This window comes from Carex rostrata, chromosome 14 (genome assembly GCF_964058835.1).
Source record: "Carex rostrata chromosome 14, lpCarRost1.2, whole genome shotgun sequence".
Lineage (NCBI taxonomy): Eukaryota > Viridiplantae > Streptophyta > Magnoliopsida > Poales > Cyperaceae > Carex > Carex rostrata.
The window spans coordinates 4,312,630-4,337,639 of record NC_135931.1 but is presented as its reverse complement, the minus strand read 5'-3'; the positions used below and the strand labels follow the sequence as shown (position 1 = coordinate 4,337,639).

Below are 25,010 nucleotides of genomic sequence, written 5' to 3'. Positions count from 1 at the left end.
GCATTCAAACAATATTTATACCATTCATAATAGTTAGAATAGTTGATATTCTTTATTCCTTGTAAATATTGTAATAGCTACTATTTGGAAGTTATGAAGAAAGAAAAAAAAAATACTTTCTCAAATTTCCGTCAACACAGTCTTGAAATGAGAAAACTAACACCACTTGTGCTATCTCCACGCCATGACAATTCATTTGAGACCCCCACTTATTTATTTTTCCTCTTACTAATAATTAGTATCTTGTTAACACTATTTTTTCTTAGTTACAGTTATTCACTATTCTAAATAAACAATCTAATCACATTTTTACTAATCCGAATAACATCATTTTTACATTAATATGAAAATCACTATTTTTCACTATTCTCATTTACTAATATCAAATTTCGCTATTCTAACTTCCATCTAAACATACTTAAAAATTAAAATGAATAAGAGTAGAAGAGCAATTTAATGAGCACGGATAAAAAAAAATGCTTCCACACGAAACCGTATTACACCCATTGGCACCTGTACCCGTGTTCTTATAAACCCAAGCAATGAGAACTCCGCGGGTACGGATTAGGTAGTGGTATATATAACTTCTACTTTTTCAGAGAAGGTATATATAACTTGAATAGGGATGAAGTTCATATACAGCCAGACATAATAAACTGATACCACTACAATCTGGGTACTATCCGATACAATAATTCTGAAGCAGATTTTAGTCTATTGCAAACACTTGCACTTATTGTCAAGGAATCAATTGTATTTACAGCATCCCACGTCATCTCAACTAATAGAATTCTGGATTCAAATTAGGCAACTTTCCATCCAATCAACTCAAATATTTTTTAAACAAGGATTTGGAAATGGCATAGGCGTCACCTGTTGCCTCAGTGGGATACTTCTTTGTACTAGACTGCCACGTATTTGAATAAGAAATCCAACCTTTCCTCCATTCTTCGAGCTTGAAGCTTTTATTCTCTGTCAAGCTCTGTGATAAATAATTGAAATACATTGAGGCTCTTGGGAGGTAGTGATCCTTCAGCAACCCGCTCCAAAATTTGTTTGCTGGGGGAGAGAAAGAGAGGTCAATGAAATTGTTTGCACTCTTGGAAACCATTTGAAGAAATAATTGGTACTACAATGTTGTAGTTTTGCTAGTACAAAACCAAACCAGTATGAAATTATAATAGAAATATATATATATATATATAGAGAGAGATGGGCTATGGTGCATTGCAATGCATAGGCCATGGTGTGCATTAGACCATAAATCACCGATTCATAGTCCAAATGACCGATCCAAACCGTTCATCTTGTTCTCCATATTAATATGTGCTTGGAGATCAAATTTTACATTTTTTGGAATTTTTTTACTATTTATTAAGCCACTTTGAAAATCGCTGATCCAACGGTGGCTTCTGATTTTACTGTTCCAAACAGTCACCGTTGGATCAGCAATTTTCAAAGTGGCTTAATAAATAGTAAAAAAATTCCAAAAAATGTAAAATTTTGTCTCCAAGCACATATTAATATGGAGAACAAGATGAACGGTTTGGATCGGTCATTTGGACTTTGAATCGGTGATTTATGGTCCAATGCACACCATGGCCTATGCATTGCAATGCACCATAGCCCATCTCTCTCTCTATATATATATATATATATCAAAGTCTCAATGGAACCAGAAAAACAGTAAGTTGACATAATAAGCTGTCAACTTGGTAGGTACAAGTCCAACTGGCTTGTCAGTGGTACCACACCCTCTAACAGGTCTTTGTACGGACATGTACCAGGACAGTGAGTACTGCAATCTTCAGCATGAATTTGATTAAATTGTAAGTGCCGTGACAACCTACCATAGTCATGAAGTTTACTCTGATTAGTCTTTGTATTATCGTACCACATTGTCACCTGCGTTCTTGCATTCCACTCATACTGCATTAAAATTAAAGAGCGTTTTAGGGAATGGCCCATAGGCATGGTAAAGTTACGAAATTGTAAATAACTATGACAGACCTGCTTCATCTCACTACTAGTCATGGCAAGGCTTTTTGCATCTTCGAGCCAAGTACCCAATAGGAAGTTGTCATCAGAGGCTAAAAGTGTGTCCAAATCCTCTATTATCCCCAAAAATTTCTTTGAATGGAGATTCAATGTATTCAAATTGCTCATCCCATATGCTGTCAGTGCGTCTAGGTACACTTGATTTGCTAACTTGGAAAGAACTTGCCTTGTCAGGTCAACCAGATCATACCTGGTGACATCATACATTTGAGACTGAATAAAATAAAATTGGTGCCCCACAGTTCATATTTAAGTTCCATGAAGATTCTTCTGAAAGATGAACAAAAATAAGAGTCTAAAGTGTCTGACCAAACTAATCCTTTGGCAGTATTCCTCGTTTTGCTTGAAAATTGCTTGATTGTTAGTCATTTGCAACATCAAGGTTCATTCAGTTTTAATGAACCATGAAAAGCAAGTTTTAGGCTATATTTGATTAAATTAGGGGCGCGGTGCTATTGCAGGACACATTGATGCCAGTTTAGGTTTATCATAACAGTTATGGCTTAAATGGGTTCGATCAAGGCTTAGTTGCACAGTAAATGGGTGAATACCAATAAATTTGGGATCTTTTTTTTTTAATTGAAGCCCTTAGGCAATAAATTTGGGATCAACTATTCAACTATAATCATTCCACTTACCTGTAAGTCAGACTTCCTGAAATGGATTTCCCAGCATCTAGAAATAACTTGAGAGCGTTGACAACTTCCTTCTGTGAGTACCACATATGTGGTTGTGGCAATTGTTGTGAAACCTCTCTTAGAAAGAATCGAGGGCTCATACGAGAGAGGTCTCGTCGAATGGAGAGCAGGGATTGTTTGGTGGGGGGACTCATATCAGGAAATTCAACTATGTAATCCTTGTTGTGGTCCTGTATTCGTGTTTAAAATGGAGCGTGATATTTAAATTATAAACAAAAATAAGGTCTTCCCAAATTACTAGAAAGGTAGAACCATTGAATGGTTGAAGTTATTACTGGCATCGGCACGACAAGAAAGCAACCAGTAGTTACAGGCCATGGTTTCAGTAAAAGATGTATTTTACTTGAGAAAGTTTCAAACTAGTCCCTGCATAGTCCAAAAATGCAGAAAATATTGGAATTTGGGCCCCATTTTTGTTCATGAAATACAAAAGCAATTGCTAGCCTCTCTTTTGATTTATCTGAGGAAATAAAAGTGTTCAATTTGCAACCCTAGATGCAAATATTTGGTGGTTTAAAAAGAGGAGAGTTTGGAATCACAGAAAGATATGAAGAGAAAGGAAAAAGAGAGAGAGTTCACCGCGGTTCCATCTGTGCAATTATATATTGTTTGATAAAGAATTTGCCATGATTCATCAATTTCAGTAATAGCACGGCCATAGCGCCTCTTTGAGTAGCTTTTTAACCATTCCTATACAATTATATTACACAAATGAAACAATCAGACATAAAGAAAGGATTTTAAAAGTGGGATAAGATATCTTGAAAACAAACTTCGTGACAACGTTAGCAACCAATAAAACAATTATCTCAAAAGAAAAAGAAATTGGAGATATGTTCTCTACATTTTAGATACGCTGAGTATCAAATTTGGTGCAACTTGAAAACATATCAATCATCCATTGAGCGATTTATTATCAAATTGCAACAAATTTGATATGCGGGCTATCTAAAGTTCAAAACAATATAGAACAGTGAAATGCGGAAAAGGATATACCTTGACTTGAACTTTTTTATCTCGAAAAGCCATCTCAGACATAAGCTCGAACACCACTGGATTGTGCTCTATTCCTTCCATGCACATGCCAACACCAACCTAACATTTAATTCAAGAATAATAAAAAAGAAGGAACTAAATATGAAGTGCATATTTATTTTAGTGTTGATAGTTCTTATATGAACCATTGTTGAATTGCTGCTTCTGCGGGCATCAATGGGTCCAGATGAAATAGCATCAAGTATCCCATACATCTCTATGTTACCGCCAAAGTTGTGCAACATGCACCTGAATTCATGAAATTACAACATAGCACATAATACAGAAAATTCAGATGTTGAATAACAAACCAATTGAACCAAAACCAACTTCACAGTTAAACCCCAACACCGACTATTCTGTTTCCAGTTTTAGCCCTATGTTAATCCAACTCAACATCAAATAACATCAAATGTGCTATTGCCTCAAAAACCTATCGTATAAACTTCAAACTTCGATCTAAGTAGCTCAGTAAATTGGATATATAATGAACTTGCAGAAAACCAATTTTTACTATTTTTTATGATTTGTGAAAGATGGCAAAAAATAACTGATTTTTAAGTCATTTTTTGCCATCTTTCATAAATCATAAAAATAGTAAAAAATGGTATTATGCAAGTTCAGTATATAACCAATTTACTGAGCTACTTAGATCGAAGTTTGAAGTTTATACGATAGATTTTTGAGGCAATAGCACGGAATGCCTTATGCTATCCATAGCACCTAAGCCTTGCTCTTGATATAGTTAGGAACCAAATTCTCAATTTGATAATAAAGTGAGGTTAAATTAAATAAAATGGAGACAGTTGACGCTCAGTTTGGTTAAATTAAGCTGAGTTTAATATTTACGCCGGATTGGATTAGATTTCTTGAGGAAACCATAGCATATTGAATAACAAAAAGGTCCGAACTTGGACCAACTGGAATATAGAAGCTTTTATTTAATACACACATACAGACAAGAGGATGCACATACCAAACATATGGTACACCATAGAACTGAGAAGATTGTTTCCATATTGGTTTAACATCAGCAAATAAGTCCAATACTATCATCTTTCCAATTGGTACTGAGTGAAGAAGTGCCTAAAGTACAAAAGGAAAAGTAAAATAATAATCTTTAAGAAAATATTAGCTTCCATGAATTATGAGGGAACAAGGGTAGAAGCAATCCTTCTTTACCCTTGCTCATAAAAAAAACCACCTAGTTAATACTTCAAGAACAAGGGTAGAAGTAACACCTGCTCCGGTTATTCCAAACATCAACTCAAAAGCAGTTGGAGGTTGGAATAAATAAACATCAGAAATGGCCATCTTTTTTTCATGTTACGTATCCCCTTTAAGAGTAGCAGCAACAAAAAAAAATATAAAAAATAGAATGGAAATAAAGTATAGCTTTCCATTGAAATTAAGCAATGAAGTACCTTCATTTGAGGGGGCTTCCAAAATGCAGCATCTGATGAGAACAGCCAACCCTACATGCACAGGTATTGCAACTTTATTGTACTATATAATTTGATCTACTTGTCTGTTAGTTTCCATTTATTTTAAATTATTGAACATATTGGATGCTTAAACATCAACTGAAATTCAAATAACCTCAATTGAATATCAACTAATAAATTAAACCAAAAGCGCAAAGTAAACTTTATGAAAGTAAAATCTAAAGAGGCCAAAAGAAACTATTTCTGGCAACAGTAGACATCTACAACAAAATAACACTTGAAAACTTTTCTGACAGTATAATAACATTAGAGTATTTGGTTGGGACAGTATAGATATCTGTGAACTTGGTTTATGATAAGGCCAAGCTCAATCATTTCTAGCGTTGCAAATCCCCCCTCCCCCTCCCCTCTCATCCATCTAGCTTTTATATTAGTAATTTTCAAACTACTAATTCTGGAAAAAAAAAAAATAGTAAAACATCTTATTGTATACCTGCATTAGCCATATAGCATCCTTGTTGCCTTGTGACATGGCCTTGTAAACAGCAGCTCCAAGTTTAGAGATATAGGATGGGTCATTTGTAGGTGGTGCATTCTCATTGAATGTATCACTGTGATATGGGATCATTTGATTAGCTTGTCATGTATACCTAAGAAAAAAATCAAAATACTGCATCCATCTCTGCTCAACATCATGCTAAAGCTCGTTGGAAGCATCACAGAAGCATAATACACTATCTATTCCTCATTTAAAGTACTTAGATCAACCTTCCCCCCGATTCTGACTTTTCGTATAATAAATATAAGGAAGAAACGAACCGGAAATTTGGGCATATTTTAAAACAACTAGAAATTGGAGCATATAGGACAGTTCTCATTTCGAACAACGGTGAAAGAGTATTAGATATTTCCAATTAAAAGGGAATATCCCTGATTCATGATATCTTGATTTTCTGAATGGTATTCTCCCTTTAAAAAATATAATCATGCAAAAGTTGAAGTTCAAATAATCCTTGGTAGGTATTAAAAGGCAATACAATTATATGGGTAGACAAATAGTTCTATATTACCTTTTTCATATTTTAAACTACTGCAATTTTTAGTGAAGCAAATCAACATCAAATATTTTAAACTTTTGAAAACACAACTTATGAGGAAAGACAGTAGATTTACCAGTTGTAGATGTCAGTAACATCGCCATACTCTGTAATTTAAGAGAATATAAGAAGCCTCATATACAAGCAGAAACTCATTAATTAAAGGAATATCTATACCAAAATGTTTATGGTGAACCAAATTCAATGATTTTTATCTACTATTAAATTATTTTTCTTGTTCATTGGGGGCTTGTTAATCAAGTAAGGCTTTGATCACCCCTAGGTATCACAAGCCCGCTCTACTGTCATAATAGGAATAGTTTCATGTATGCCTCTTTGAAATTTTATAGTTGATTAATGATGTCACCTGATATAAATTACACCTTTATAATTATCTATACCTTCAATTTGCTTATTTATAAATGCCTTTCCAAGTTCAATAAACAAGGGATCAGATGGGTCAAGAAGATATGTACAACACCACCTCTTGTCACCGTTCACAGTATTCCTATAACAAAAGAAAATTCAACAACAGAGTTAAGCATGTACATGATAATTCACCTGAAACTGGAAGTCAAAAGGTTTATTTTAGAACCAAGAAGCCATCATTTATCCTTATTTGCAGATTACACAGACTATTAATGTTTCTCACAAAAAATAAAAAACCCAAACTAACTTGACTACTTCGCCCAATTCATACTACTATTTGCAAGAAAAAAAAATCAATTCTGGAATCAAATTGAATATTAGTGGGAGTACCACAGTTTATTCTAAAATATTAAATTTACAGATACAAAACTTTGAGGTGCTTTTTGCAAATAAGAACTATGATAAGAAAACTTATTACAGTAGTCACAACACAACCCCCCCCCCCCCCCCCCCCCCAATCAAAAAATTAAGCCCGACTTCCAAATTTAACCCTTAACTGAGCCTCAACTATTAAATTTATCCTCCATGAGTTATTGTCCTCCTCGATTAAAATCAGCCTAAGTTAACCCTAAATTGTGCAATCAAACAGTAGACAGAAAAAACAGATGAACTAAAATGACCGGAACTCATCGTTCAGTAGGTTAAAAAAAAATGCAAAGCCAGTACAGAAAGGGCACATTAGTACCAAGTCAATTAGCAATAATGAGTAGATCTATAATTCTTAACAACGTTACCAGTCTCCAAGTCTTGTAATTTTGGCGGAAGGATACAGCTTTTTCAATGCAGCCGGCACATTTCCCGAAAATGAAGGTAGAACTACGTAAACAAAATGTCATAGATAAGGAAAATAAGTAGCAGAATTGAAATTTACAGGAAACACAGTACATGATGAACCATGGATTTATTAAAAAATGTGCAGTCGCTAATTAAGCTCAACCAACGCTTAATTAACCCTTCATTGTACAAGCCTCGATTTGATACAATTTAGCATCATTTAGCCTTTCGGTAAAGGTGTATGCCCAAATCACCTCTAATATATAACAATTTTGTGAGAACCAAACACCAAAAATACCTAGTAATAACAATGAACTACAAACCTAACAAGCTAGTAAATTTTGGTTATTCTCCACGAGTGCAGTAGCTGATGGATCAAATAAACAACATCGATTTGACCAAAACAAAACATAAAATAGCATGCCAATCCTGCGCATTTATTTTGCTCATTATGGATTTCTTTTTCTAAAAAGAGTACTCTAGATTTAGTAAGAGAAAGAACCTACCAGGGGTCATTCCAAACTCAATCATACGAGTTACGATCAACTTTTGGAGAATTGATTGATCATTCAGCCAGTTATCTGAAAGGGGCCCACCCCACCTATCAAATCAAAATATACGAAATTTAAACTGATTATGAGGCAACCAAAAAGAGCTGAGTTCAATTTGAAGAAAGTTGACAATGCAATAACTGAAGTGTCTATTTCACTTTAAAATGTGTGTGAGACTGTATTTATTGCTCATACTCAGCTCAAGAAGACAATACAACACCAGTTTCCTGGGTAGCAGTACCATAACCGGTCAGGTTTGATGATTGCAACTACCGGCCACCATATACTGTGTCTGAATGATTTGTATTAACTTTGTAGAATACAAGTTAAAATGGAAGAGAATTATTATTTTATGAGCCATATCATACCCATGCAGGTTCCCCATCCGAGCCCAGGCAAGGAAGGCAGGCCCACCAAAGAAGTCAGTCAAGTCTTCCCTGCTTAGATTGAAATCCTGCAATACCAAATTAATAAATCAGCATTTCTTAGTGTTTCTTCAATTGATTCGTTTCATTTTGGATACAGTTTATCTAATTTTCCTCAATTAAAATCAATAGCACAAAATTACTGTTGTTTTTTATTTATTTATTATGAACATATATTTCTCATACCATAAAAACGTTCTGCCAAATATACTCCTGTCCATTAAAAGCCAAAGGCAAATTAATTCCTTGAAGAGCCATCCAGTCAATCTCTTTCTCCCATCTCTGCCAAGACCACCACACAAAGGAATCTATGCACATCATAGATAAACACCAGTGTGAAAAGAAAATAAAGGAAAATAATTCAACTTGCTTATATTTGATGTGGCTTCCTTTTTGTTAGTACCATACCTTTCAGGTACAATTTAAGCAACAAAAAGAACACGTAATTTTTTTGTGCCTTTGTTTATTTTGCACAAGTACCCCTTGTTTTTACAACTTTCTTTTCTTGATTGGTACAGTCTTTCTATAGAAAGCACATGCAGGTTCATAAGAAAACCCTAGGACTATAATACTTGGTAGTTGGTGCAAAGAGCTTACAGCTGGAGGTGACAACATTCTGGTAATAGCTCCATGGCACTGGTCGAACAACTTTGACCCCCATTTTGTCTACACGAGGCAGAGAGCCAGGTGATGGTACTGAACCCAATTGAACTCCTCCGGTCTTATTCCATGAGATGTGGACACCACACCAGTACTTCAAGTACCAGTGGAGGCCAGAGGAAAGCTCGACTCCAGTTGAACCTTGAATCCTGTAAAATACTGAAACTATCAAAACAGTAGTTTAAAATTATTTTGACAAGTATAATTTATCACCATTCACTGGTCATGCACCGCTGCTGTATTAACATAGCATATAAGTATTTGATTTGTACATACTGCTGTACGATTAGGACATAAACAGACAAAGAAAAAGCTTGCAATATTATAAGCTGAGTAGATCCTAGCTATATGCCAAGGATAGCTAAAGCAATGCATAATAACACAGCAGTCAGACTGTAATCAACACATATGTTTACAACAGATGCTGACTCTTGCACTTCATAAGCTTAATTATGATAAAGAGCACATACAGTATCTCGGGTTGGCCATGCTTTGAATTGTAGATATTACTTATGTAGAAGCAAGTCGACTTCCCACAAATGCCCTGTCAAGCACACATACAGTAAGTACAGCGCAGTTCTTCCTAAACTTTTGAACAATGCACACTGGACTTGAGATCCTGAGAAAATTACATGATCAATATTTGAAAATTTTATTCAGCAGACTTGTGTAAATTGCCGGATGACATTCAAGGAAAACATATATGAGTTGTAGATTTTACGCTCGATTATCTGAGTTTTTGCCGACTCTTGTTACCACGTGAGACAGTGGGAATTACTTGCTTTGTTAGGGGCCAATATGGAACTTTGCAATCACCAACTGCCTGAATGTGTTTAGTGCATTGAAAGTTTGTTCTGAAGATCCAATTATATGTTCGATGTTTGAATGTTAATTTGGATGATGCAGTTGATGTTGTGGTCTTCTCTGGTTTAATATGTGTTTTATTTTTCCTTGGTACCAGTCTGGTATCGGTACTAAGAGTCGTGCTAGGGTTTCTATGGTAATAATTCTCAGACTTGGTTGAGAGAGATGAGTCATTACATAACACATTACCCACATTAAGAATTTAGGATTTATCTTCCATTATATAAAACATGTTTTTTCATAATCAGTCACAAACAGTCCGTAACAGCAGAGAACGCTAGAGCCTGATTTGCAAGAACCATAAAAGAAATGGTAATTAGTACACGTTTCCTTAATTACAATAAGATGTTAGCAGAGAAAATATGGCCATTATTCATTTAATCGTCGGTCTGAGATATTATGCAATAAGCTCTGATTTGACCATTGAGACAAAATGGTACTGTAAACCATGTGATGTGCACAGAATAAAATTTTATTTGTGATGTAAGCAAAAAGTAGTCAAGTTAAATCAACACGCACTTTTTTTTATATATAAAAGTAGTCATACTGTCGCTTACAAAAAGTAGAGAAAGAGACCTTGGAGTCTATCTGGAATTTAAAACTGGAGGTGTGAGAGGGGAGCAAGCGCTGGAGAAGTAAAGCGGTTGCGGTCTCTTGCATCTCCGGAGGAGCTCTCCGCTTGTTCAAATTGGATGCTAGCTCCTCCTCCAGGCTCGATCTCCATGGAGACGAAAAGGGGAGTAGTGTGAGAGAGAGTAAAAGCACAAAAAAGGGCCTCATTAATGGCGGAACAAAGGATCTGACTGTAGAGAGAGAGTGTTGTGTTTTTGTAATTGTAGGGGATTGGTCGGAAGCGAGTCAAGCGACCAATTGAATTAAATCACCTAAAGTAACTCTCTTTTTTAGTTTAGATCTGTACCGTCAGATCTGATTTGGCACGAATATTAAAAATCCCTGTGCATTTCACAATATAAACTCAAAATTTGAGTTACTTCAGAAATTCTCGAAGCGACAAATTGTGGCTTGAGGTGGATTTGGACCGGTCTGAACGGCTAATGGGACCCAAATTTTCATGCTTTTATGTGGCAGCTTGATGGTGGTGCTTTATGTAACGAATTCTCATTGATGAAATGAAGGCGACTCGCCACTCGGTGTGTTTGGTGTTCCACCTCTGGAGACTCTTTCAATTACAGAAACGAAATATGTTCTTAAGCGATTGTTAAATCATCTCTATCGGATAATGCGTCACTATATTATAATATAGCATGATGATAAATAATTTGAAAATAAAATAATAACGATAATAAACTTTATATGATCAAATAGCAATCAATAAAAGTGTACGAACGAGAATAATATGCACTTTTTTGTTTTCTTCGCGACTCAGCAGAAGAAATTTTTTTTGAGAAATCAATCATTTTCCTAACTCATGTGTTACTTTGCAAATGAATAGATAAATGTAACTTAACCACGGTTGACGGATTAAGGCACAATTAAAATAATAACTGTGTAACACCCTGCTTTCAATGCAGGGACAATTTTATTTGGACCTTGGGTCTTGGGAAAAGTTGAAGACACCGAAATAAAGCAAATATATATATATATATATATATATATATATAGAGTTAGGCTGGGGTGCTATGGATAGCATAGTGGCCTCTATGCTACGGCTCAATATTCGAGTTTTCAAAATCCAAACGGTCGATCCGAACCGTTCATCTTATTCTCCATATTAATATCTGCTTGGAGACCAAATTTTATAATTTTCTGAATTTTTTTACTATTTATTAAGCCACTTTGAAAATCGCTAATCCAACGGTTTTACTGTTTTGTGCAGCCACCGTTGGATCAACAATTTTGTAAAATACTTAATAAATAGTAAAAAAATTCAGAAAAATGTAAAATTTGGTCTCCAAGCAGATATTAATATGGAGAATAAGATGAACGGTTCGGATCGACCGTTTGGATTTTAAAAACTCGAATATTGAGCCGTAGCATAGAGGCCACTATGCTATCCATAGCACCCCAGCCTAACTCATATATATATATATATATAGAGGATGGCTAAGCTCAAATCGTTTGTTCCTGGACTCAGGAACAAACGATTCAATTCTCTGATTTTCGAAGTTCAAATGGTCAATCCAAACCGTTAGATGTTTAATCTATATTAAAATGTGCTTGGAGACAAAATTTTATATTTTTTGAAATTTTTTTACTATTTATTAAGAGGGTTTGAAAGTCGCTGTTTTTATTAAAATTCTGCACCATAAAAAAACAGCGACTTTCAAACTATCTTAATAAATAGTAAAAAAATTCCAAAAAATATAAAATTTTGTCTCCAAGCACATTTTAATATAGATTAAACATCTAACGGTTTAGATCAGCCATTTGAACTTCGAAAATTAGAGAACTGAATTGTTTGTTCCTGAGTCCAGGAACAAATGATTTGAGCTTAGCCATCCTCTATATATATATATATATATATATATAGAGAGAGAGAGAGAGAGAGAGAGAGAGAGAGATGGGATATGGTGCATTGCAATGCATGGAGGAGTTTGTGCATTGGACCATAAATCTAAAATTCAAAATCCAAATGGCCGATCCAAACAGTTCATCTTGTTCTCCATATTAATATGTGCTTGGAGACCAAATTTTACATTTTTCTGAATTTTTTTACTATTTATTAAGTATTTTACAAAATTGTTGATCCAACGGTGGCTGCTGATTTTACTGTTTTGTTAAGCCACCGTTGGATCAACAATTTTGTAAAATACTTAATAAATAGTAAAAAAATTCAGAAAAATGTAAAATTTGGTGTCCAAGCACATATTAATATGGAGAATGTTCGCGTGAAAGCGCAACGCAAGTTTCGGTACGCTTGGGAGCGTACCTTTTAAAACCGCGGTTACACCTTCCGATTAGGGTTGCAAGTGCACAACCCTATCGAGGAGTATAATCGGGTATCGATCCACAGGGACGGATTCTTTATCTAGATATTTACTTATCTCGACTAAAGACTAGAAGTGAGAAAGAGGGAGTTTTGGTACTTAATTTTCCTAAAGAATCAACTCAAGCAATCAAACAATGCAATAGAATAGTAAAAGTGCAAGGAAAAATATAAACTGTGTTTTGATTTGGGATAAAAGATGTTTCAAGGGTTTCAGACTTCATCTCTAATTTGCCTCTAGTGGTACGGGTCTTACCAAGTTGGTACGGCTAGGCCGCACCAACCTGATCCGACCAAGCCGAGTGGAGCTTGGTACGAGTAGGCCGCACCACTCTTGTAAGACCCATACCGATGTACCAGTACAGAGCTTACAAGTTCGAGTTGATGCATTTCTTGCTGGTACCTCGTATTAAACTCTTCATAAAGGTTCAATTGACCATACCTAAGGTTCCTAAACCTCAACTCTCGTTTGTTGGCTCAAGATCTAGGTTTTGGAGTCAATTCTTCACCTTCTAGGGTTTCTAGACCTCAACTCTCGTGTTTTGGTCCAGATCCTCTAGTTGATTGATTGGAGATCTAAGGTATCCTCTAATCTGTCAATTAGGGGAGAATTCAACCTTTCGGCTTCAATTCGAACAAGTCTACCTAAAGGGATTGGTTTGGTTGAGAGAAAGCAATGGTCACATGACCTTGTTAGGGTTGATCTACCACTATAGGCACACCATATGCAATCACAGAGAGACAAAGCAATCAAGACAAGCAAATACACAATCAATTCAATCAAAAGAGTTCATACAAGATCCAAATCAAGAAAAGCAACACAAATCAAGAAAATCCATCATCAAACCCTAGAAACAATGATCAACTACTCACAAGTCATAGATCTGTCCAGAAATACAAATAAAGAGATAAAGAGAGGCATGATAGAACTAGATCGAAGATCGGGAGTTGAGAAGAGGTTGATCCGTCGATTCTCGCCTCTTCCTCTTCCTTCTTCTTCTCTCCTTGCTCCTTTGCTCTCTTTCTCTCTTTCTCTGAGCTCTCAATCTGGAATGGAATGGAATCCTCCAAAATGGAGAGATCCCTCGCTTTAAATAGCCTCTGCCAAGATTTGAATTCTGTCAGGCGGCATCTATGTACGGCCCGTACCAAGGTGGTACGGCCAGGCCGTACAAGATGGGAAAGAGGCTGGATCGGCTAAGTCTGGTAAGGGCCGTACCAAATCTGGTAAGGGCCGTACCAAGTCTGGTAAGGGCCGTACCAAGTCTGGTAAGGGCCGTACCAAGTCTGGTAAGGGCCGTACCAAGTCTGGTAAGGGCCGTACCAAGTCTGGTAAGGGCCGTACCAAGTCTGGTAAGGGCCGTACCAAGTCTGGTAAGGGCCGTACCAAGTCTGGTAAGGGCCGTACCAAGTCTGGTAAGGGCCGTACCAAGTCTGGTAAGGGCCGTACCAAGTCTGGTAAGGGCTGTACCAAGCCTGGTAAGGGTAGGCCGTACCAAGTCTGGTAAGGGCCGTACCAAGCCTGGTAAGGGCCGTACCAAGCCTGGTAAGGGTCGTACCAGGGAGTCCAAAAATACCGTTTCTTCGTGTATTTTGCTCCAATCCTGCAGAAAACAAACAAACTCTCAGCAGTACCAAATTCTAAGGATATATCAATGAAATGCACATGATTTTGACAATTTAGAACGTGAATTTGGTACGAAATCAAGTTAAATATAGGCTAAATATGCGAGGTATCAGAGAACAAGATGAACGGTTTGGATCAGTCATTTGGATTTTGAATTTTAGATTTATGGTCCAATGCACAAACCCCTCCATGCATTGCAATGCACCATAGCCCATCTCTCTCTCTCTCTCTCTCTGTATGTATGTATATATATATATATATATACATACACATACATACAGAGAGAGAGAGAGAGAGATGAGCTAATATCAAAACGTTTGCACCACGCCTCCCGTGCAACCAAGTCATTTTCTGATTTTTAAAGTCCAAATGATCGATCCGAACCGTTAGATGTGTTCTCCATATTAAAATGTGCTTGGAGACCAAATTTTACATTTTTTGGAAAAATTTTACTATTTATTAAGCCACTTTGAAAATCGCTGATCCAACGGTAGCTTCTGATTTTACTGTTTGGTTAAGCCACCGTTGGATCAGCGATTTTCAAAGTGGCTTAATAAATAGTAAAAAAATTTCCAAAAAATGTAAAATTTGGTCTCCAAGCACATTTTAATATGGAGAACACATCTAACGGTTTAGATCGATCATTTGAACTTTAAAAATTGGAAAATGACTTGGTTGCACGGGAGGCGTGGTGCAAACGTTTTGATATTAGCCACTATATCTCTATTCTATTATTAAGCACGTTGGGTGTCCGATCCGCCAACGGCTACGATTCAGAAATGAAACTTCGGATTTGATCTCAGCTCTCCAATTACATAATTTGTCTTCTTTTGATTAAATGCATCTGTTTTATGTATAGAAGTCTAAATTTAGTTAAAAACATATCCACCACATATGCTCCCACACGTTACGTTACAATTAAAATTGAATAAAATCTGAAATTTAGCGATATATTTATCTGTTTCCTTATTTTTGTTTGTTTCCATATTTGTCATCTTCAATTGAGAAGACTCCACCTTCCATTTTCTTATTTATTGTTTTCTTACTTCTTCGTTTCTATACGGATACAATGGAAATCATTTTTTTTTATTTCCTTATTTCTCTTTCTTTGTTTCTATACATGTTGGTGTAGGCAATTTAGAATATATTTCTGATATATAATATTTCAATGTGTGTGTGTGTGTATTCTAAATTGAAAACAAAGAAGAATATAAATTAGAACGTGTGTGTGAATATATATTTTTCTTATAATATATGTTTGTGTATATATATCCTATACATACACACGATAACACTTTTTATTTATGTTTTTAATATCATATTATATGTTAATATTGAATTGTTGTATGATATGTGATATTAGATTTGAATCGAGCTATTATTTGATATCATTGATACTTAAAAATAAAAAAATCATCACATCATTAAATTGTTATCAGAGATCACGATTAAAGTTAATTAAAAATACAAAATCATATAAATTTTCTATTAACATGTGTTTTAATTTTTAGATAATTATTATTTTCATTGATATATTTGTTTCTTATAATATGTCCCCGTTGCAACGCACAGGTATGATACTAGTATATATATTTAATATGGAGAACACATCTAATGGTTTAGATCGATCATTTGGACTTTAAAAATCAGAAAATGACTTGGTTGCACGGGAGGCGTGGTACAAACGTTTTGATATTAGCCACTATATATAGATGAGTAGAACTAGGGTGTTCTTAAGCTCACTAAAGTGTTTAGTGAGCTTAACTCCAAAATCCATCAAATTGATTTTAAATGACGAATTCGAACCGTTGGAACCCGCCTATCTTACGTGTGATGCGTCTACATGTGAAATTTTTAAACATTCGAATTAGTTTAGTATAAAGTCAATCGGTAAAAATTAGAAGGTTAATAAATTAATTTTAGTGCATGCATTTTTTGAATGTTTTTTGACCGCTTGACTTTATACTAAATTAATTCGAATGTTTAAAAATTTCACATGTAGATGCATCACACGTAAGGTAGACGGATTTTAACAGTTCGGATTCATCATTTGAAATCGATTTGATGGGTTTTAGAGTTAAGCTCACCAAACACTTTGGTGAGCTTAAAAGCACCCTAGTTCTACTCTATATATATAGAGAGAGAGACTAATATGCATTCGAATGTATATGGACCGAAATACATACGGTCCAAATTCGACTTTTCAAAATTCAAACGGTCGATCCGAACCGTTCATCTTGTTCTCCATATTAATATGTGCTTGGAGACCAAATTTTACATTTTTCTGAATTTTTTTACTATTTATTAAGTATTTTACAAAATTGTTGATCCAACGATGGTTGCTGATTTTACTGTTTTGTTAAGCAACCGTTGGATCAATAATTTTGTAAAATGCTTAATAAATAGTAAAAAAATTCAGAAAAATGTAAAATTTGGTCTCCAAGCACATATTAATATGGAGAACAAGATGAACGGTTCGGATCGACCGTTTTAATTTTGAAAAGTCGAATTTGGACCGTATGTATTTTGGCCCATATACATTCGAATGCACATTAGTCTATATATATATATATATATATATATATATATATGTATGTAGAGTTAGGCTGGGGTGCTATGGATAGCATAGTGGCCTCTATGCTACGGCTCAATATTCGAGTTTTCAAAATCCAAACGGTCGATCCGAACCGTTCATCTTATTCTCCATATTAATATCTGCTTGGAGACCAAATTTTATAATTTTCTGAATTTTTTTACTATTTATTAAGCCACTTTGAAAATCGCTAATCCAACGGTTTTACTGTTTTGTGCAGCCACCGTTGGATCAACAATTTTGTAAAATACTTAATAAATAGTAATAAAATTCAGAAAAATATAAAATTTGGTCTCCAAGCAGATATTAATATGGAGAATAAGATGAACGGTTCGGATCGACCGTTTGAATTTTGAAAACTCGAATATTGAGCCGTAGCATAGAGGCCACTATGCTATCCATAGCACCCCAGCCTAACTCATGTATGTATATATATATGAGGAGGGATCAGATGACACCCTTTTTTGGTGACATCGAATGACATCGTGCATTTTCAAAGTTTTCAAAGTTCAAACAGTCGATCCAAACCGTTCAACTTGATGGATATGTTAAAATGTGCTTGCAGATCAAATTTTACATTTTTCTGAATTTTTTTTACTATTTATTAAGTATTTAACAAAATCGCTATATTTAGACCGTTGAATTTTTGTACCCATCTTAATAAATAGTAAAAAAATTCAGAAAAATGTAAAATTTGATCTGCAAGCACATTTTAACATATTCATCAAGTTAAACGGTTTGGATCGACTGTTTGGACTTTGAAAATGCATGGTGTCATCCGATCCCTCCTCTATATATATATAATATTAGAAAAAGTTTGGACCAATAGTTACTTTTTGTAAATTTAGAGGGTAAAAGAACATGTTGAATATAATAAAGGAAATGGAGGATATTTTATTACAGTGTTGGTGTAATTGTAGGAAATTAAAGGTTCATTGCAACAAAAAGCACTCCATTCTTTTCTGAAAATTTAATTTTTCTTATTTCTAAATTCTTTTTTTAGAGGATGGATAAATGTACAGTATACGACCCGCCATACAGTGATACAGAGCAGCAGCAGGTACTTGTTGTGCGATACAAATTCAGCTAATGATCTGTCAAGCTTTCCAGCAAACGGCAAGTGGTGCACGGGCCGCACGGCTATTCGCCTGCCGAAGCGGAAGCACTCCGCGCCATGTACGATATGAGAATAAAATATGAATAGAAAGGAATCATACATATTCCCTTTACCGGAAAAGAAAATGATGTCTGCTTAATTTTTTAAAGTTTAAATTGTTCTCTGACAGCGATCGTTTGTCGTACCTTAAAAAGCTGTTTATTTAGTGGTTAAGCCGGAATATTTATAACTTTTTTTTTTTTATATGTATGCTATTGAAAATATTTCTAATTATACGTGTCCATCCTTGTCTGATTACAAAATTAAGATGTGTTATTGATTAAGAAACATGGGCCAAAAAAATCGGCTAGGCTCTCTCCAATGAATCCGCATCTCCTGAGATAAAACTTTTGTGTTGATAGTGAACTGTTCAGTATAAATTTTAAAGCAATCTATTTCCCTGTTAATACACTTTCTGTGAATCTAAGTAAGCACCATTTGAAATCTGACACGTAAATTTATCAACTCAAATTTTTTTATCTCGGAGGTCGGACTTCTTTTGAGTTAATACGATGAACATGCCATATTAATTTATCTCGAGTTTTTTTTTTATCGCACAGACTGATTTGAGATTAAAAAAAAAATTCGTATAGTGCCTTAAAATCTGTCGATCGTATAGTTGATATAAATAGGGCCTTAAATCTGACACTTTTTTAGTGGTTGAACTTCTTTTAAAAGTAATTATGTATTCCTTACCTGCCAAACAATATATGCAGGATGTTAGAGATGTGTCATCACTCGGTACACAATTATTTTTGATCAAAATTTTAAGCTCTATTTTACTCATGTGACCCAAACACAGATTTCACAAATTAATTTAGTTGCCTACAACTGCATTTATTTATCCACATAATTTAATCCGCCTTTTTATAAAATGAGCTTGTCTTCTCACCCGAGCAACAACTAGAGACCATTTTGACAATTTTCACTTACCTTCAGCAAAGTGGCTATGGTACCCTTCATCATTAAGAGCACCAACAGAAATTAGATGAAGTCTCATATCCGGCACATGCCGAACAAGTCTCATATCCGGCACATGCCGAACATTATTGAGAAGTAACTTGTACCCCACATTGGACTCCACGCACACATATCTGATACTGGAGATCTTGCATACCCCCATCATTCCCTATTTTTACCTTACCAAAATCACCTTGCTTGTAAGAAGTGAACAAATCATGTCGAGAAAGTGACATGAAATGAGGTTGTTGAATCAATCACCCAAGTGGAGTCTTGACTTGTATAATTGACAAACCCATCATCACAAGCAATGAACACTTCACTGTCACATACGACGGCTGCAATGCCTTCCTTCTTATTTTCATCAGATCTAGGTATAGATTGGTCTCTCTTAGCCCTTTCCTTCAACTTTCTACACTCGGACTTAATGTGGTCCGGCTTGCGGTAATAGTAGCAAACAATGCCCTTACGAGACTTTGATCTCCCTTTTGATTTGTCATTGTGGTCATGACCGTAAGAGTTTCTATGTGAACTTCTTCCACGGTTCTCGGTAGCAAGAGCTGTCAACTCATTTGTAATGCCCAACTCTTTGCGCCTCAACTTCTCATTTTGCATACTCTCTTTTGCCATGGAAAGAGTAACAGTACCGTTAGGTGCTGAATTACTCAATGACACCACAAGGGTCTCCCAACTATCCAATAAAGAACTTAAAAGAATCAAGACTTGCAATTCTTCATCTAAAGCCAATTTCATAGTGGACAACCGATTCACACAATCCTGAAATCGACTCAAATTAATGCTCACTCACATATTAGCCCTCATGATAATTCATGTTCAAAAGTTTTCGAATGATAAATGTTTTGTTTTGAACTGTTTTGCACTCATACAAACTTTCAAGCTTCTCCCACAATTTATTGGCATCGGTTTCAGTTGAAACACCGAATCATCAACCCACTGCATAATCAACACAACAGAGCAAATGGAAGAGCGATATTTGTCCTTCAACTATCGATCACATCTGACGGTAGTGTAGATCGGCTCTGATACCATTTGTTGGAATAAGAAGTACATAAATAACAAATAAATGAAAAAATAGAAGATCACGCAAGATATCAAACAACAAACAAGAAAGTACAAGAAATGAGAAAAGACAAAAAATTTAAGTGAAAATCTTTTCAGAAAAAAACTCAAAAGCATACAGCACAAATGCACTAAATCAATAAAGTCTTACTAGTACAAGACATTATTAAAAACAAATACTCTCTTATATACTCTCTATCCGTTTGAGGAAGAAGAAAGCAAAATCTAAAAAGACTAATGAAAAAGCGAGCAACGCCAGACACACAGGACGGTTCAGCCTTTTAATTAAAAGAGCGACTCAGAGTGGCGGTTTTGTTTTTCCGCCAAATGCCAAAAGAATGGCGGTTATTTAAAGTCCGAAAATGGGCTACGGCCCATGATTGTCTTCCAATTCAGTGTTTTAAAAATCAGTTTATTCAGTTGAATATTCATATTCGATTGGAATCCGAATAGAAAATGAGTATTCGGTCTAATATATGATTTTGAATATTCGGCTGCATATTCGAATATCCGGTCACATATTCGATCGTATATTCGAATATTCGGCTGTATATTCGGCCGAATTGAGATCAATATATAAATATTTTAGTATTTCATTTAGTATGAGATGAAAATTGATATTTTAACATTTCATCACCAGTTTAACATGTACAGTCAATCATAAATACTTTCTTTGTATACAAATTAATATAAATTTTTATTTTAAAATATGCATATATAAATCCAAATAAAAATCCTCATATGCGGCCGCATATCGTATATGCAGTATGCGGTGGTTTTCCGAATACCTCATAAGAACCGATTTTTAAAACAATGCTTCCAATCAACAAAAGCGTCATAATTTTTCATTAAAGGAAGCAGGCATAATTGCCTTGTCACTACCAAGTTATTTTTTAAAACAAAAAAAGTTTTAAATAAACTGATAAAAAGAGTTACAAGAGAGATAATGTAGAAAAATGTGAATGAAACATTACGTGTCATGAGTTGTCGCAATTTTTCTTTCATGTCAATATTTCAAAATTCAAGAAACAAAATCCATTACCTTTGATTTCGTTCTCTTTCAAAAGTGATGCATGCACATTAAGATTTATAATTTTTGAATTTCATATGTCCATACCCGCAATTTCATGTTGAATATTTGCAGATTTGATTTATATAATTTTTTTCTTAAATTTGAAAAGTTGACTAGCATACTGGAATTGATTATTGATATATTAATTGCATGTACTAGGTCCAACTAATACATAAACCAAAAGATATTGGCATACATAGTCAAAATTATATCTCAGTACTTGTGTTACAAATGTAAAATCACACACACACACATCCTTCAAATTAGAAAAACAATTAGAAAGAAAGCACAATGCCAAAAGCGGTCCTGATCAAGTGGCACAAAGTTTATGCCACTAAAATCTTCTCCATTTTTCACATAATTTGATATCGATCCCCTTAATCCCTCTCACATCACGCTCTGTCAGAATTAGTCTCTACTCTCTAATCGACCAAGCACGCTTCCATTTCTTCCCAAAAGAGAAAATACCCCATTGATCGAAAGCGCCGTCTCCATGCATGTAAATCGGACTCGTAATTAGCATAACGTGAAGAAAAAAATTCTATCAGCTGTGGCCAGGGGCACCGATGTTTGGGCCGTTGGGCTGAATGCAAATGGATATTTGGGCCTGGCTCTAAGTTGTGGTCGTTTTTCTATCGATGAACATATCTTCCAGACCTCTGCTTAAATTTTTCAAACAAAAAAAACCCTCCGAAATGTTTTTTGTTTTGTTCTTTTCTTTATTTTTAAACAACTTCTAATTATGGACAATTTTGTTTCAAATAATATGCTTCTTCTTTCCGTTGTTTAGTTAGTTAAGCATACATAGCTTTATTTTCTCAAAAACAATTGAAATCCACCGTTATCAATGGAATTAATAATTTACCCGAGTAAAAATATTGACAAAATTTTTTTGACTTGACAAAACGCACAATTAATAAAAATTAAATAAAAAAGTATATAACCTCCTTTGTCGTGCAACAGACTGCATCAATCGCACAGAACATTAACCAAAGGAGCTGGCAAATTACGGTTCAGAGCACAATGTCACAGATGGCAGCTGACCAATTGCAGCGGTTGCAGGCAGAATTACCAACAATAATTGGGTCAACAGAGGAAGATAGAGTAACATGGAGATGGATGGTTAACGGACTTTTTACGATAAAATCAGCCTATAGCTTCATGATTGAGGGGTCCTACACCGATATAGGATTGCAGAATATCTGGACTGTTAGAGCACCAACTAGAGTAATGGTGTTTGCGTGGTTAATGTTGCAAAACCGAATCCTAACAATTGATAACTTAGTGAAGAGAGGATAGGAGATGGTCAACAGATGTTGTATGTGCAAGGTCAATTTTGAGATGGTAAAGTACCTGTTTAGTCAATGTCAATACACAAGGATGTTAAAAATACAATTAATATCTCAGATTCCTAAACTGATACAGTGTCAGTATTTCAATGCTAGTAACTATAAACAAGCCATGTTAAGCTCCAAATTCAAAAAAGTAAAACAAGTGCAGATGACCATGGCCTTTATGCTATGGAGGGAGAGATGCAAACGAACATTCACTGAGCAGCATCAAACGATCAAGCAAATAACGCAAGAGGTGTTGTTAGAGATGGAAAATTGATTTGAGGCACAGTAAAAGAAGAAGTACTAGCTGTTGTTGTTCTAATACTGTTGTTTTATGATTCTATGCTTTATTTACATTCCTCTTGTTTCTTTTCTTATTTGCATTTTGTAATTTGACTTTGACATTCCTTGTGTCTTTTTTAATAAAATATAGGAGCTAGGCTCTTACATTTTAATAAAAAAAAAAACCTGTAAGTTGACTCAACTGAACTCAAATTAGTTCCGTAAATTGTCATAAAAGATGTTAAATTTGTGATACAATCAATGAAGCCCGAATCAAATTAAAACCTTCACCACAAAAATTTCATCATAATTGCAATCATTAATAGGTTTTTTTATTAGGCTGCTCACTATTAGTGATGTTACCGTCATTTTTATTTATATCCAATATTTAATATATTTTATCAGAAATAATTAATTTTTTGAAACTTTTTTAAAAAAACTCAAACCGCAATAAAATATTGCGTTTGAGATTTTTTTTTTTTTTTGCACATAAAAACCCCGTTGCACTATATCTCGTTGAATTTTGAAAAAATAATAATTATCATGTAAATGACATATATTGAACAATCATAGATAATTTCAATTATCTTTGAATAATAAATGAAACCGTAATCCATCAAAAAAAAAATAAGCAAACGCACACAATAAATAGTAAATGCATTTTAAAACGAAAACGACATATTTCAGTTGTGATATAATTACACTTATGGATAAGAAATTCATAGGAAAAGAAGGAGCATGCAAAACATTAGACAATGTCAAAGTGTTGGTGCATTTCACAGTACCTATACTAACCACGGGCTGGGCGGTACCATCGGCAGTCTGAATGCTCTCTGAGATGCTAGGTGAGTATAGGAAGAAAACTCCCTAGCAGCACCCGTCACATGTCGAGATGCACCAGAATCGACTATCCAATCTGGTAATCTAGTGGTGGATATAGAAGCAAGAACAAGTGTATCACAAGTACTTGTGGCTGAGTGAGCAAAAGAAGCAAAGTTACCCCTGGATGAAGATGAGGTGGATGCATCATCGACCACACTCTTCACATCACTTGCTCCTTCCTGCTTTCTCCTGAGTAGCTGTGAGATCATCCTTCGTAAAGCCCACACCAGCTTCTTTCTCTTCCTTTGCAACCATCAGATTTGTTCGGTTGCCTCCTCTTCTACCTCTCTGACCTCTACGGCCGCGACCATGACGCCCAGACTGCCCTCTCCCACCTATATCTCTCTCCTTTGGTGGCTTAGGGCAAGCCTGTTTCAGGTGACCTACCTCACCACAGTTGTAGCACTGTCGAGTCTCACCCATGTACCCTTAGCGCCAGACCCGGGAGGAACACCATAACCTTATCCTCCATGAAAACCTCTCTCTCAGAACACGCAGGGTCAGTGCAACACCGTCGTCGGACCCTGAAATGATCATGATCTAACCATAAGCGCTCCAGCTCTATGGCATACTCCTACACATACCTCTCCCCCTCTACCGCAGCAGAGATCTCCCTCTTGATCTGGTACACCCTCAAGTTGTTCCCCACACCATCGTAGGTTCTCTTCAGCTTCTCTTAGACATCATTTACCTTCTCCATGTCATCCACTGTGGACGCAATAGACGAAGTCAATGAGCTCAGGAGCCAGATGTACATCTGCATGTGAGTGGACTTGCACTCGGCTCTCCCCAGTGCACTTTCAGCTGGCTCTTCCTTCTCCCCAGTCAAGTACCCCTCTAGATCTTTTCCTTCTAGAGTGTACTTCACCCGACGTGACAAGCTCAAATACGTAGCTGACCCATCGAGTTTCATATCAATAGGTGACAGCTCAACCCTCTATGGCCTCGACTTGCTCTCACTAGCTGCCACACTGAATGCTCACATCAGGATCGAGACCTCATCACCGCTCAGCTTTGACATGATCTCGGCAAACGAATTCT

At 35.5% G+C, this 25,010-nt stretch overlaps 1 protein-coding gene across 1 annotated transcript; it reads right to left on the bottom strand.

Moving 5' to 3' along the window:
- Positions 1-707: 707 nt before the first annotated feature.
- Positions 708-10,884, bottom strand: CYL1 (alpha-N-acetylglucosaminidase family / NAGLU family). Its single transcript, XM_078314585.1, has 19 exons — positions 10,613-10,884; positions 9,643-9,716; positions 9,110-9,321; positions 8,699-8,820; positions 8,456-8,541; positions 8,043-8,137; positions 7,497-7,578; positions 6,735-6,841; positions 6,410-6,440; positions 5,730-5,847; positions 5,216-5,266; positions 4,768-4,877; positions 3,938-4,040; positions 3,753-3,851; positions 3,336-3,446; positions 2,697-2,926; positions 2,011-2,248; positions 1,851-1,929; positions 708-1,059 (listed from the first exon to the last, which is right to left on the bottom strand). Exons 1-19 carry the CDS (start codon positions 10,814-10,816, stop codon positions 824-826), a joined length of 2,388 nt encoding a protein of 795 aa, XP_078170711.1. The 5' UTR covers positions 10,817-10,884; the 3' UTR covers positions 708-823.
- Between the last annotated feature and the right edge of the window lie 14,126 nt (positions 10,885-25,010).

Excerpts from the sequence above, each read along its gene's own strand:
- CYL1 (XM_078314585.1), bottom strand. The coding sequence starts at position 10,816 with ATGAGGCCCTTTTTTGTGCTTTTACTCTCTCTCACACTACTCCCCTTT. Across the intron at positions 9,322-9,642 it reads CATGGCCAACCCGAGATACT|GATTCAAGGTTCAACTGGAG; the intron begins GTATGTGCTCTT and ends AGTATTTTACAG. Across the intron at positions 7,579-8,042 it reads TGAGTTTGGAATGACCCCTG|TTCTACCTTCATTTTCGGGA; the intron begins GTAGGTTCTTTC and ends TTGTTTACGTAG.